This window comes from Choristoneura fumiferana, chromosome 13 (assembly GCF_025370935.1).
Source record: "Choristoneura fumiferana chromosome 13, NRCan_CFum_1, whole genome shotgun sequence".
In the NCBI taxonomy this organism is placed as follows: domain Eukaryota; kingdom Metazoa; phylum Arthropoda; class Insecta; order Lepidoptera; family Tortricidae; genus Choristoneura; species Choristoneura fumiferana.
Window position 1 is genome coordinate 18,200,446 of NC_133484.1, and position 14,846 is coordinate 18,215,291.

The 14,846-nt window shown below is 38.8% G+C and overlaps 2 protein-coding genes across 2 annotated transcripts; one reads left to right on the forward strand and one right to left on the reverse strand.

The window, feature by feature from the left end:
• Window positions 1–376: 376 nt before the first annotated feature.
• Window positions 377–10,391, forward strand: LOC141434237 (uncharacterized). Its single transcript, XM_074096611.1, has 11 exons — window positions 377–591; window positions 1,670–1,831; window positions 4,953–5,115; window positions 5,974–6,095; window positions 6,615–6,859; window positions 7,155–7,291; window positions 7,843–7,969; window positions 8,214–8,309; window positions 9,102–9,292; window positions 9,861–9,988; window positions 10,210–10,391. The coding sequence occupies exons 1-11, from the start codon at window positions 522–524 to the stop codon at window positions 10,317–10,319; spliced, it is 1,551 nt and encodes a 516-aa protein (XP_073952712.1). The 5' UTR covers window positions 377–521; the 3' UTR covers window positions 10,320–10,391.
• A 2,417-nt stretch (window positions 10,392–12,808) lies between these two features.
• On the reverse strand, window positions 12,809–14,777 carry LOC141434253 (uncharacterized). Its single transcript, XM_074096644.1, has one exon. It carries the CDS (start codon window positions 14,686–14,688, stop codon window positions 13,342–13,344), a length of 1,347 nt encoding a protein of 448 aa, XP_073952745.1. The 5' UTR covers window positions 14,689–14,777; the 3' UTR covers window positions 12,809–13,341.
• Between the last annotated feature and the right edge of the window lie 69 nt (window positions 14,778–14,846).

Genomic DNA, 14,846 nt, shown 5'->3' on the forward strand with positions numbered 1-14,846 from the left:
GAACACAGTGATAGAAGTTCATCATCATCATCATATCGACCATAGGACTTCCACTGTTGGACATAGGCCTCCCCCGTAGACCTCCAGATGCCTCGGTTGGAAGCGGCTTGCATCCACCGTGAACCCGCGACTTTAACTAGGCCATCCGTCCATTGGTGGTTGGTGGTGATAGAAGTTGATTGAGGATATTTCAGAAAATAGTTGGACTGAAAAACCAATTATTTTTTCACAAGTTTCCACCCTACCTAGTGACACTGACACTGTATAAAGACGTAATACATACGTAAATGACTACTGTGTTATCAATACGATATTAACATTGCTAATCTTTCTAATAATAATTAAATAAATATTGCCAAATCGGTAATTATTCACGAGTTGACGCGTTGAGGAATACGTGTCGACCAATTAATCTCAATTAATAATTTATTTTTAATTAGATAGTACCTAGTGAAGTGTGAATCTCGAATCTTATTAAAATATAAAAGGTTTTAATTTAGTAATTGTTGTTGTGAAGTAAAATGGATAAAGCGGACGTTCTGCCGTATAAAGATGACAAAATACCGTTTGAGGAAGCGCTTCATAAGACAGGTTAGTCCGCTCTGATGACGTTTACCGACCGTGGTCATTATTAACTTTGCATTGCATTGCATTATAAACCAGTGCCAAATTTCCTGGCTATCATGCCTAAGCTTAACCAAGCCGTATATCCTAAAACTGCACAAGAATTAATACTAATGTTGTTTTTGGGAACACCCAAATACTCCGAAATATTTTATTCCGAATTTGCTAATTCCGATTTTCGAAACCCCTATTTTCACAATTCCTTAGACATATAAATTCCGATTATATTAAATTATATTGTAACGGATAACTCACGTCTTAAATCGAGTTTAGCTTGACATGTTTCGGGCTATTTCGAAGAAGAAGAAGGGCTACGAAATAGCCCGAAACATGTCGAGCTAAACTCGATTTAAGACGTGAGTTATCCGTTACAATATCATTTAATATGAGTGAGTCTCACGGTAGTTTTATGTTCAAAATTCCGATTACTTAAAAACACGCAATTTATTTTTCCGAATTTCAAGATATTGTTTTTTTTAATATTCGATTTTTACAACTCCGAAGAATGAATAACACTAAATGTTATTGGCCCGAAGTACAGTATTTAAATTATCAAATTTCCGAAATGACATCGCTAATTCGGAAGTATGACATTCGGCAAAATAAATTTCGTGGTTTTAATAATCGTAATCTTGAATTTCGAGTCTCGATTTAGTATCAATCAATTTAGCTATTTATTTATTTATTCGTAGCAATTTAGGTAAATTTATTTGCATAGGTTAGGTTAGGTTAGAATTGCGTCATTGACTGCGCGGAATAGGAGCTCCGTCGACCTTGTGTCACATTGCTGGAATTCGTATTTTTGACATTTCGGATTATTATTGAGTCAGACTTCTTATTGTTCGGTGTATTAAAATTCGGAATTTTTAAAATCGTAATTTTAATTTTCCGATTTATAAAAATCGGATTTATCGGAATAAATCGGAATAGTCTTAATAGGAGTTTTAAAACATTCGGATTTATAAAAATTGGTATTAAAGTTCGTGATTCCGACTTTCGGAATTTTGTTTTACGTTATTTATGTAGCGTACCCGTTGTTTTTCAGGCTTCGGTCTCTACAACTACCTTCTAACGGGCCTGGTTGGTCTCTCCACCATCTCCTTCGTGACCCTGGCCTACTGCTCCTCCATCATCGTACCCACCAGCGCCTGTGAACTGGAGACTACCACTGCTCAGCAAGGGCTGGTCGTTGCTGTCCCCATTGCTGGTAAAACCCTAAAAAGCCTAAGACTTCTTAAATGAGGGCTATCGTTTTTTGTCTCACTAGATGGCGCACTGTTGCGTGAAGTTTTTAAGTATGGCTTTCAAAGTCTGTTATTACGGGCGTGAAACAAAGATTAGATTAAAATCATATTTAATACACCTTAAAACCGTACCATAAAAATATCGAGCATGCCACAGTGTTGCATAGTCCCCGTTTTGTTCGAAAAAAAGGGAGGACAAAGGTTTCCGAAAGACAAAACTGTCTCAAAACACAAAACGGCAATCAATTTGGCTTCTGGGGCCAAATGTCCCATACAAACACGGCTATACCCTTTACATTAGGTGTCCCTACAATATTTGAAGAGTTCCCTCGTTTCCTTAAGACCCAATTATCAGATCATAATTTGGTGATTATGAGACCTAATTGAAAGCATTCCTAGACGAACGCAAAAAAAACAAATCGGTTACTAAACGACGGAGTTCTGAGGTCCCAAACATAAAAAAATACAACCGAATTGATAACCTCCTCCTTTTTTTGAAGTCGGTTAAAAAGCACGTCTATTTGCAACCTCGAAAATGATTCGTATTTGAATCATAAGTCGTTTTGGTTTAAAGTATGGCCAATTTTTGCGTGGAATTTGTTCTGAGATACGCTTCCTGACTTATTATTATTCGTAGGTCCAGATACTATTTATATAAAGGGAAAACGTGCCAAAAGCAAAGAATTTATGTTGATACCAATCTATCATTACGTATCAAATTATAGGTACTTTCTAATCGATCAAAATATCCATGAAAGATTAAACAGAAATAACAAAGTCTAAAACACGTAAAATCAATATGAATAATCAAGGATTAGATTGCCGATTGTTAATTACTAGGGTAAAATACCTAGTAAGTAGTCCAACGAAATCGTAGCTGTGTATCTTTTATTAGGTACATACGTATTTAAAATTAGCAGTCAACATAGCACTGCTATGTTATAAATTAGGTAACTATGCAGATACCAAACGTTACTCGATAACGAACAAAAAGTTGGTAAACCCCCGACTATGTCACTTCAAAGTTCAATATCTCAAAAATGGCTGAACCGATTTTGATTAAACATGTCTAAGAACTATTGCTAGAAAACCTGCTTTCAAATAAAAAAAACGCATTCAAATCGGTCGACCCGTTTAAGAGCTACGGTGCCACAGACAGACAGACACACAGACACACAGCGGTTAAACTTATAGCACCCCTCTTTTGCGACAGGGGTTAAAACATAGGTCAGATTGAAGGACAAAGTTTACTTCGCATTTCAAGAAATCAAGTCCCACATACATCGAAGTACACTCCGTGAGCTCTTAAAAAAACCTTCGGATTTTAGAAGCATGCTTCGGGTATAGAGGATGACACGCGATCGTGATATGCGGTTCTATTCTGTTATCAACTTGCAAAACTTTTCAAAGAGAGTGAAAAGTTATGTAAAGAATAACCATCAGTATAAAATAAACCTTCATCATCCCATCATCCCAGCCTATATACGTCCCATTGCTGGGCTCAGGCCTCCTCTCAGAACAAGAGGGCTTGGGCCATAGTTCCCACGCGGGCCCAGTGCGGATTGGGAACTTTACACGCACCATTGAATTGCTTCGCAGGTTTGTGCAGGTTTCCTCACGATGTTTTCCTTCACCGCATAGCTCGTGGTAAATTTCAAATGTAATTCCACACATGAATTTGGAAAAAACTCAGAGGTGCGAGCCGGGTTTGAACCCACGACCCTCTGCTTGAGAGGCGATAGTCAAACCACTAGGCCACCATGGCTCAAAAAAACCTTACTGTAATAATATTACGCTTCTTTATCTATTTCAAAAATGCTACTAAGTCAAAAAGACAATTGTCATTTTCTACTACACGAATCCTTCCGATTTCCCCCGAAACCCAAAGGTTTTTCTAGAGCTCACGGATTGTACGTTTGGTTTGTTTTCAAAAGTTTAAATTGATTGGTTCTAACGAACCTCAATCGGTGACCTTACCCTATCAATAACAATAATAATAAAACATGATATAATCATAATCAGTTCTATTCCAGATAAAAATCTGCATTTCCCGAGATTATATTTAAGCCAAGCCGATAACGTATCGTCGCTGCGCCTGCCAAGTTCCACATGTGCATTTTTTACATTTTTAGTTTTTGCACTAAACTCAATCTCCGTCTAATTATCTATGTGAACTGGAACATTTTATTCGAACTGGAAACAAGTTTAACAAATTCTACATGTATTTTGACCGTTAATAAAAATTCGTATGTGCTGAAATGCACATAAAGTATTTGTGTCCAGTCGCCCATCAGTTGTGTTAGCGATGTGACCGTTGTGAAATATGGTGTTGAAAGTTTCTCGATGAGGGCTAAAAACATAGATGTCGCTAGTGTCGCTGCTTAAGTGACTAAATAAGTAACAAACAAGCTGAGATAATAATATGTGGTGCATAGGAGAAATTTGTGTCTGTACTCCTGTCCAGTGGTAGTGTAGTAGTCTGCGGATCACCACAAAGACCAATATGGTTGCCTTCCAGGCTTCCATCATCAGATTCTAAATCAGTTATTTATGTGCACTTTTTGTTTAAAAAAAATCTAGCTCCTTGAATAACGAATATTTGTGTCAAAGTTTTTAATTTTAATATATCTGGAGTAAAGGTCTATAATGTTGCATTAATTATTTTGCAGTGTTTCAGTTTGTTTATTCAATAAAAGTTTTTTGTTGTTTCCCAAAACCTTAACACCAACCTTAACAACATATAAACAACAAAACAACAACAAACAATTAGAATAGAATAGAATCAGCCTTTATTAACACACTTAGAGCAACATAAACATTATTAATAAACGAAAGATAATTTCCACATTAAACTTAACTACTTATAACATAACTAAGTGCTAAGTGTGATAAATGGATTGGGCTTAGCGTATGCTGTGGACGCACACAAAGTGCGCATGCACACAGCGCTGATTTACAGTCCAACCTTTAACAACAAACAAACTACTACAACAACAAACACAACAAACAAACAACGTATTCGAATTTAAAAACATGAAGATCATACCTCGACTACTAAATTTGACTGACACAACTTGTTCGCAGGCGGTATCGTGGGTTCTCTAGTCTGGGGCTTCCTCGGAGACACGCGCGGGCGCCGCAAGATGTTGTTAGCGTCACTTTGCTGTGGTGCCACGAGCAACGCCCTCGCCAGCCTCTCGGTCAACTGGGTCATGCTTATGGTGTTGCAGTTCTGTACCGTCGCTTTGTAAGTTATTTACGACTAGTTTTAGGCCCTAAAACTAAACTAGACCCTAAAATTTAGGGTGATTCTATGAAGTGCGAGCGTAATTTTTTGAGTTGTCAGTTGCGTATTTTCAGTCACGTAATTTCTGCTCAACAGAAATTCTGTTGAGCTACCAGACGAGCGCATTTTGCGTTGCCGTGTGAACGAAACATCGCGGGTTTTATTAATGCATAAAAAATATCCGCGTCAAATTTCATGTCTCTAATTAAAGTAGTTGAAGTTTTGGGATTTTATTCCGATTCTGTGAGATTTCACTTTTAATAACTAATGTTCTTTTATACTGATTATACTTACTTTTTGTTAACTATATTAAATTGTCATTCAATCTACGTATACCAAATTTCGGGGTTTCTCTATGGGATAGAATCAGAAATGATGATATCCGCAGTAGAACTAAGCAGCAGGACTGATAGCCGATGTGGTCGGAAGTTTCTCGAATGGCGTCCGCGGACCGGGAGATGAGCTGTCGGTAGGCATCCAACAAGATGGAGCGACGACCTGGGTAAGATCGCAGGATCGCGGTGGACAAGACCGGTCTGAGTGGAGAGCCTTGGGGGAGGCCCATGTCCAGCAGTGGACTTCTTTCGGCTGACATGATGATGATGGATACCAAATTTCAAGTCAATCCGACCACTTAAATAATTGGAGTGGATAAAAATTAACTTGCAAAATTTAAAGCAAATAAACAAACACAAATATACAAGGTGAAGTTTAAACAAAATCTTGATAGTAAGCTTGTTGTGATTGAAGTGAAATTTCTAATAATAAGATAGCTAAGTAAAATAGTACCAAGGTAAAAAAAATGGTTTGTTTTTGCAGAGGATCGGGAATATACACGCTGTCAATGACACTGTTGAGTGAGAGTGTGCCACTGGCGAAGCGGAATTTTATCATGCTGCTAGTATCCAGTATATTTTTACTGGGGCAGGGAATCATGTCAGGTACAGTGCAGAACTTTGTTATTATGACAAACACCTTGTTAAATACTTTACATAGCATGAACACGCCACAATATCCACATATCTACATCCATTTAAAATAACAGTGAGATAACTTTCATGAGAATACGAGTACAAAATCAGCTTTGTGATATTTTAAGAAGATGATATAAGCTGAAGCAAAAGTGATGAAGTGAATCTATCTATAAATGCAGTTGACAGTAGGTAGATGCGGATGAATGGTTGTGACGGTCGAAATTATCTATACACTACACTACCCACAGTATAAAGTGGTGCTGACTGTGCCAGAAAATCTGTCCCGCCGTGGATTTTAATCCAAGTTAGTCTCGAGAAAATTCATATGAATTATCACAGCATAGCATAGCGAGCTACATGATACGCGTTTTTAAGCACAAGAAGATTATTAAATTTATGCTAAGAGACCTCTGCAATCCGGAGTCGAATATCTAAGCAACCAGCCACCAGCTATAATTAAAAATGACAATTAATTTTCTGTTCCAGTTATGGCGATACCAATAATTCCCCTGCGTTTCTCCCACTACCTGTCTGCTTTGGACATCTACTGGAACTCTTGGAGAACTCTGCAGCTAACATATTCCCTGCCCAGTCTCATCTGCATAGTGTGGCTGCTTTTTATGCAGGAGAGCCCCAAGTTCATTCTGGCGAAAGGCGACGAAGAGGGGGCCCTGACGATTTTAAGGCGTATTCATAGAATAAATAAGGGAAGACGAGCGGAAGAATTACAGGTTAATATGGATTAACAAAAAATATAGTAGCCAATGGGCCCGACTTTACCCTAGTGAACATATCAAAAAAATTTAACCGACTACAAAAACCATGAAATAATTTTTCTATCACTTTGAAGTCGATATTTATTTACCGCGGTAATGGCAAAAAGCTACTAAGCCTTCATACTCAAAGAAAACAAAAACTAGCTATAGTCCCAACGGCTACTTAGTTCTACGAGCACTGTTGTACCTCAAGCTTAGACCTCAAGTTATTCAGAAACAGAAACTAACTTTTTTATCATAATTTTTTTAGGTAAAGGGACTTCTCGGAGAGGCAGCGCTTTCAGACGAGAACAAACCAAAAGCCAAAGACCAAATCATGCCGCTCTTCAAAGCACCATACTTGAAGTATACTTTGATCATGGCCAGTCTTTTCATTCTGTTCCAAACGTAAGTTATTCTAAATTTAAAAATCTTTTTACAGATGTCGCCCAAATCCACTATCAGGGAGGGTGACCTCGTCGCATAAATAGCAAATATGGAATACTGCCCTAGGAAGAGCTAGCCATGGTCACCTGTAGATCAGATCAACTTTATAGGGTTCCTTACCTCAAAAGGAAAAAAAAAACGGAATGCTTAAAGGATCGCTTTGTTGCCCATCTGTCCGTCTGTCGGGACCCTTATCCCCAGGAACGCGTGGAGGTATCAAGTGCAGATTTTTCTTAAAATGATGGATAGAAGATTTCTTGATTTTATGAGATGCAAATTCTTGGTGACACAATTTCTAGTGCATTCTTGAATTTTAAGCACTAATTTTGAGACTTACATCTCTCATTTTAACCAAAAAATAAGCCCTTGAAGTGTAAAAGTCCTACTGCAAGTCATAAGTTAGGGACTACAAGATATTATCATCATTATCAATATTATTATCATCATCATCAGCATAATTATCACCATCACCATCATCGTCATTTTTCATTTTATCCTTTCTTTTATTCCAGCTTGGTCTCGTTATTGGTGTGGCTGCCGACCATTGCCAACCAGTTCATACAGATGATGCAGGCGGGAGAAGCATCCGACTTCACGATGTGCGAGATCCTCGATGCTAGTGGCGACATGACCGTTGATGTGAGCAATAGCAGTATTTCTGTAGATACATATAGTATACAAGGTACTCCAAAAGAGAGATGAGAAGAGAATCCCCAGAAGGGGGCCAATTTAGTGAATTTGATTTTCAAGAACTTTTAATTTATTAATTGGCGTGTTACTTTGTGCAAATCTAAGTTCATTGTTGGAATCCTTAAAACTAGGCGAATGCACGTCCGGTGGTAGAGGAACGGGACTACCTTTCATCTTACTTTCTCGGTTTCAGCCTGACGCAGTACCGTGTTCCCTCAACACGATCGCCTTGTTGATACTACTTGTCATATGCAGCTTGCATTCCATCTTCAACACCTTGCTTAGTTTGGTAAGCGTTAACATTAAATTTTCTAAATTTTATCCACGTCTAAAAGAAACAGTATGACATAATTTTTCAGACAAAAAATATATTTGAAATTACCCATGATCTGGCGCTGGTGCATTTCTCTCACATCGGGATCACAATTCAGCTCAATTCAGCGCGGAAATACAGCCAGCTTTATAGGCACTCTTCCGCAGGGGCAAGACTTGGGAGAATTGTATTATATAGTTAAGTTATTTTTAGGAAGCTTTACTTTAATTTTTTAATGAAAATACAAACTGAAACATGGATGTACAGAAAAAACCCAGGAAAAAAAGACCAGCGCTGGGAATCGAATCCAGGTCCTCAGCATTCCGTGCTGTGTGCCATAGGAGTATAGACACAAATTTCTCCCATGCACCACACATTTCAGCCTGCTTTTTTCTTAGTCATTTAAGCTTTTTTTTTCTGTGCATCCATGTTGGTGCTGCACTTTCGTTGGATTTCACGGGATGACCGTAAAAGTAACAAATTTGGAGTTGAAATAAAAAATACATAAATACTCCAAAAAACAATCTTAATTTATTTTTTTAATTGTACCATCAGAATAATTCGTTTGTTTAAATAAATTTAAATACTCAGTCGTGCTAAATGAGTATTATCTATGTAATTTACGCTTTTCTTACAGAAGCAATTAAGAGGTATTATAATTAACGTTTTTAGCTAGAACGTGTTTTTAAAAAAAATATATTCTGATTAAACGGCACCCATAAACCTGTAGATTTTAAATATCTAATAATGATAATCTATGAATTCCAGATAGTGAACAAGACAGGTCGTCGCAACACAACCATGGTCATAACTGCGGTGTGTGGCCTGGCTGGCATCCTGGTCAACTTGGTGCCCAATGCCATAGGGAGCGCCATCTTCTGCGTGGTGTTCTCTATGGGCATTGTGGTCCTGGGTTTCTACACGGCCATGTCTGTTGCGCTGTTCCCTACGAATTTAAGGTAAGAAGCCTTAGTCTTCTTTGCAAAAATCTGTCTATAGTAGGTACTTACTGGTTTAAAAGAGCTTTTCATAATCAATTTCGCTATGTTTTCTTTGGCAAATCTATGGGATGTCGACATGACATTAAAGGTATTAAAGGTTCCACCCTGGCACGTGATTCAGTTTCTTCGACTGTACATGTCATAGTCTAACCCAGTAAGGGTGTTCCAATAATAGAATATAACTATGTTTAGTTTAGTCTAAATTAATCAACCATGGTTCTCTTCCGAAAAATGCACATATTTTTTTGAATCTTCTGATTTTGGTACCTACTCAATTACTTTATTTATTTAGGTACCTACTTACTTAATTATATCTAACCCTTAATAAGGTAGAGGCGATTTAGCGACCACTTGCATTGAGTTGGAAACTGAACCTTATTGATTTCATAATACGTCACAATTTCCATTGTAATTATTGTAAATACGACTAGCTATAAAAATATTTTTGTCAGGTATGTATTCGATAGCTGCTTTTGATTCTGTGGTAGTAGGTACGGTCGAATAAATTCTACGATTTTATTACCAGAACGATGGCTGTGGCGATGACAATGACAGGCGGCAGGATCGTCAGCGTGGGGCTCATCCAGATCGTCAACTATCTGCTGGTGAACTCCTGCTCACTAGGCTTCTACCTCTTGGGGGCGCTCTTTGCATGTGAGTACATTAACTTGTGCTTGAACTGTTAGTGCTCATGAGCGGTGGTGATCATTTCCCATCAGATGACCCGCAGGCTCGTTTGAATCCCTCTCATAATAAAAAAAATATAAAAAAACTTTCCATGCCAGGTGCCTTTTAAAAAAAAAATAAGAAGTAAGCTCCAAAAAACCTAGTTCTAAGTGAATCTTGGTTATAATGCAATGCTTGGTCTTTTTCAGCATCTGCTTTAGTTCTGGCCCTGTTGCCTGACGACCGGTTGATATTCAGACCGAAGCCCGACACGGAGGCGTCGACACCCCAGGAAGAGAACGCGGAAGCCAAAGAATAACTAGTCTAAGTGTTTATATCATAAGTTTTTTGTACTGCTTTATGGTGTGCAATAAAGAATATTTGTATTGTATTGTATTGTATTGAATAACTTAACTGACACTAACATTTATAGCGCTATCACGTTTGGATAGAATGAGGCCTGAAGCAAAGTCACTCAACTTCCCCAACGCATAATAATATGGATACACCCTGAAAATAAATATTGAAACAAAACAAAACTTCACTCATTATGATTAAACTAAAAGACAATCTCGTATCCTCACCTCCTTTGGTCACGTATGCCGCCGAGGGGAGGTGGCTATTGAGCGACTTGTGATCCAGGAAAGGTTGAGGGTACCAGGCCACAAGGAAGATCGCCTATGCGGTGGACTGACCAAATTAGAGTGGCAGTGAATGGCTCATCATCACTACATGAATGCACGAGGAAGGCGGCCATCAGGGAGGAATGGCGGCGTGTTGTGAAGCTTGCCACCAACACCTGAAGCGATGACCACGACCACTCTGTCAAGTGTTAATATTTAACATGGGACAACAACCATTAAATTATAGCCTAGGCATGTCCATGTTATGCAAACAATCAAAACAGCTAACCCTTTCCTAGCCCTAGTGAGCACACGATTTGTCGTATTTTCAAAGGAGATTACGGCTCTCACCAATGAAATATGCCTAATTGAACCATCATCCACGTAACGACTCAGTTTTTAGGGTTCCGGAGCCAAAATGGCAAAAACGGAAACCTTATAGTTTCGCCATGTCTCTGTCTGTCTGTCATCAATTTTTGACAAGTTTTGAATCGTATCTCCTACTTTTGCACTACAGATATAATTATAAGTCAAACGGCTATTAGTTCTCCAATATTTTATCTCCATTTTTGTCTACCGGATTTTGAAAAAAATGAATACTTCATTTTGTATGATTTTTTTAAAAATTGTCTGAAAAAACACTTATTTCGTATCTCTATTGACGTGAAAGATCTAACGATAAAGATATACGAAATCTACATATTTGGGTTCGTCTTTGACGTCTCTAAAAACTGGTCGAGGGTTTTCATTTGAAAGTAATTAACACAAAAGTTATGGCCAGAAAACCAGTTTTTTGGCCTAAAATTATTCAACTTTGATGCCAAATATCTCGAAAACAATGAACTTTGAAGTAAATATGGGATACGATATTGCTTAAAGCCGTTGTTGTTAATAAAATAAGCTACAAAAATCATTAGAAAACTAAGGAATTCAGATTAAAGGTCATTGGGGCATGGGTGGGATCCCCTTAAGAAAGTTTTCACTATGTAATTTAATTAAGCAGAGTATAAATGTATCTGAAATTAATTAATCCTTATATTAATAAAAATAAATCGTCTTTTGTTTTTTATTCAGTACCTACCTACCGGATGCTTCTGAAGACGAGAGAGGGATGAACCCAATACACAACTCAGATAATGTAGAGAAGACTTTTAGTACTTCTGTATTATGTTAATGTGTCATTTTTTATTTTTTGTTTCTAATTAACATTTATTTATTTATTTAATCGTATGGCATACATTTAAAATAGGCTTATAAACATATCTATTAACATTAATATGTATTAAATTATATATTACATAAACATAAAAAAGGTATATTAGGTACAATAAAATTAAATAAGCTAAAACTATAATAAATCTAAAAATGGACCCTGCGGCATGGTACCAAAGATGCTGGCAGCATTTCCCCGCTGGATCGCAAGACTGATGCGTTGAGCGAGGAAACTGCCAGCTCTTCGATCTCCTGTGGTGTATCTTTGATAGATCTTTGAGAGAGACTCAGAGCGCCAGGGCCCCACGGAGCAAGGGTCTCGACGCCAAAAGGTACAAAATCATATTCGGCACCGAGACCACTGTATTTTCCTGCTTTGGCAGTTTCTGCCATTTCTGCTGCTGCTGCTGCCCTTATTGATGTTCGGTGGAGATGAGACGGGGCCAGTGTGTCATCAAAAGTTGCATCCCACACTAGCACACGTCCCATACTCCACGGAATCAGAGACATCCCGTCCGGTCTCTTGCCGTCATTTCTAGATATGCCTGTCGGCTCTAAAATAGCCGGCACATTGACCGTAGCAAGAGACCGACGGATAATATCATTAAGGGCAGCATGTCTTGAGAAACGACCCGCACTTCTCTGGCAGGAAAGACCGTGATGCCCAAGCCGGTCCACGTCGTTTCCGCAGGGACACCGATATGGGGCGCAGACCGGACCCCGAGGCGTAGGCATACCGACAGTCGCAGGGTATTGGGTTCTACGCAGGTGCCCATGTTTCGGGAAGGGAGCGCGTGGAGCCAGTAACCAGCTTCTCTCGTGCCTGCGGCTAATAATCTGGCTCGTCCAGCAGTGCAGGATTCGCGAGAAGAGATTCTTGGGACAATTTAGATATAGTGTCGTCCAGCTCCGTTGCGATTTTGGATTTTCCGGAAAACTTTGACTGGGGCAAGCAAATTGACCAAGCGTTTTTGGCGTCTTCCAAGTCCGAGATCTCATAGTTTGTGCGTAGGATTTTTCCTATGAGACTGATCGAGCTATGGACTGACGACAAAAAGGCTGGTAACGCGACATCCGAAATTTTGCGGATCCCTAAACCACCGTACCGAATGGGGAGGGATCCTTGGGTCCACGACTGCTCGCTGAGTTGACAATTAAGGATAGCTTCCAAATTAGTTTTGATCAGATTATCCATTTGTGATAAGAGATTTTGATATTTCCAAAGAGGGGAGCAGCGTAGCACGTAAGTTAATTTAGGAACGAAAAGGCAAAATTTAATGACAGACAATGCCTAATGTGGGCTAATTTCAAGAAGGCGATGAGAAAGATTTCGAATTTAGATTTGCAATTTTCTTTTATTATTCCAATTGTCAATAATTGTTTTTTTTAACATTAATCAACAAGTTTGTACCTACTTAGTAATGCCCAATAATTTTACTCAAAAATTAACAAGTGAATTAGAAATACCTGAATATAATGATTTTAAACTAACAACAAAAAAATTAGCTATCCATTGCCAGTAAAAAACGTACGACACGCCCATAGTGGATTATTAGAAAAAAACATGTTTTCGTAAACTCCCGACGTATCATTCATCGAACCATCGGGCTCATACATTCGCACATTCAAATTTATCGAGATGGGCCTGTATGGGCGATCTGAGTAAACATCATAGTTAAGAGCCATTTGCCATTCCACGTAGCGACCGGGGACGGCCCTTAGAAAACGAGCGATCAGTCTTTCTAGAAAGTACCATCGAGAGCCTCTCCCGCGATTGAAAGACATTGGCTGAGGAATAAAGTTGTACGGCTCCATCGCTCCACCAATCGCTGACGCCAATAGATGCCCTCTCTCATCGTTGTTTCCATCCAACCTGTTCACATATGGATTCATCCTCGCTATGTTCCTGGTTACTGCAGAAGGGATGTTACCTCTTGTCCCTGGAGGTCGCAGATGGGCCTGCGTTATAACAGCTCTTATAGCAAGAGGTATTATAGTGTCGTCCATACCAGGATTAGGGATCGGAAGCACCGTGTAAGACTGGACCGCACCCCCATCGTGTAGAAATATCGTTGGAAAACCGGATTCAAGCTCTGCTACTAAGTCTCTAACACTTGTAATGAATGGCCATTGAGAATTTATAGCTCGTTTCCTTTTACTACCGAATGATGAATCCGAACACACTTCGTAGCTTGACTCAGATAATTCTCCGTAGTATTTAATAGCTTTAAAAATATTTTGTCCAAACTGGAATAAGATCAAGCTTTTGTCGGGATTCAAGTAGCATGAAACCCACTTTTCTTTCAGATCGTAACATTTGCGTTCACCGCTGTATAATACACACGGAGTTGCGCATACGTCATTAAATTTTTCCGTTGGATAGTTGAAAACTAGTATCCAGTTTTCCGGGTCACATTTTTCCCAAGAGTTGTAAGTATTGCACCAGTGGTAGGAGGAGCCGCGTTTAGCGCAGTCGTCTTTACATGTGTACAAATAGTTGTTAGTTTGAATTTGTCTTGTTGCCGTATTAGCTTCGTATCTGGTACATTTTTCCCATTTTATGGAGCTGTCTTCTAACGTGGCACACCAATTGAACGGTTCATAATTGTATCTACCGCAGTTACTGTAGCAGTCTTTGTTTTTGATTGTTTTGTAAACGGGAGCAACAACGGGGCTTTCATGGCAGGTATCTGTATGACCAGCCCAGTCATATACACACTGATTGTTTATGCAATCTCCGAAACAAGCAAAACCATTTGTACGAGTTGAGCTGTGTGTGTTGTGGTAAAGGCTATTCTCTGTTCCGATTATGCCGTGTATCGCTACTGTTAGTAACAGCAGTGTGGTCAACATGATGATTTAATGTGTACTGATTTATTGGCCTACATAATCTTTTATATTACGTATGTACTTACTGTTTCATAATTGGGTTTTCATGTAATTCGATGAAGATCCAGATGGCTATCAATATTGACCAGACCTCCATGCATGTAATTTGACTCTTATCGCTA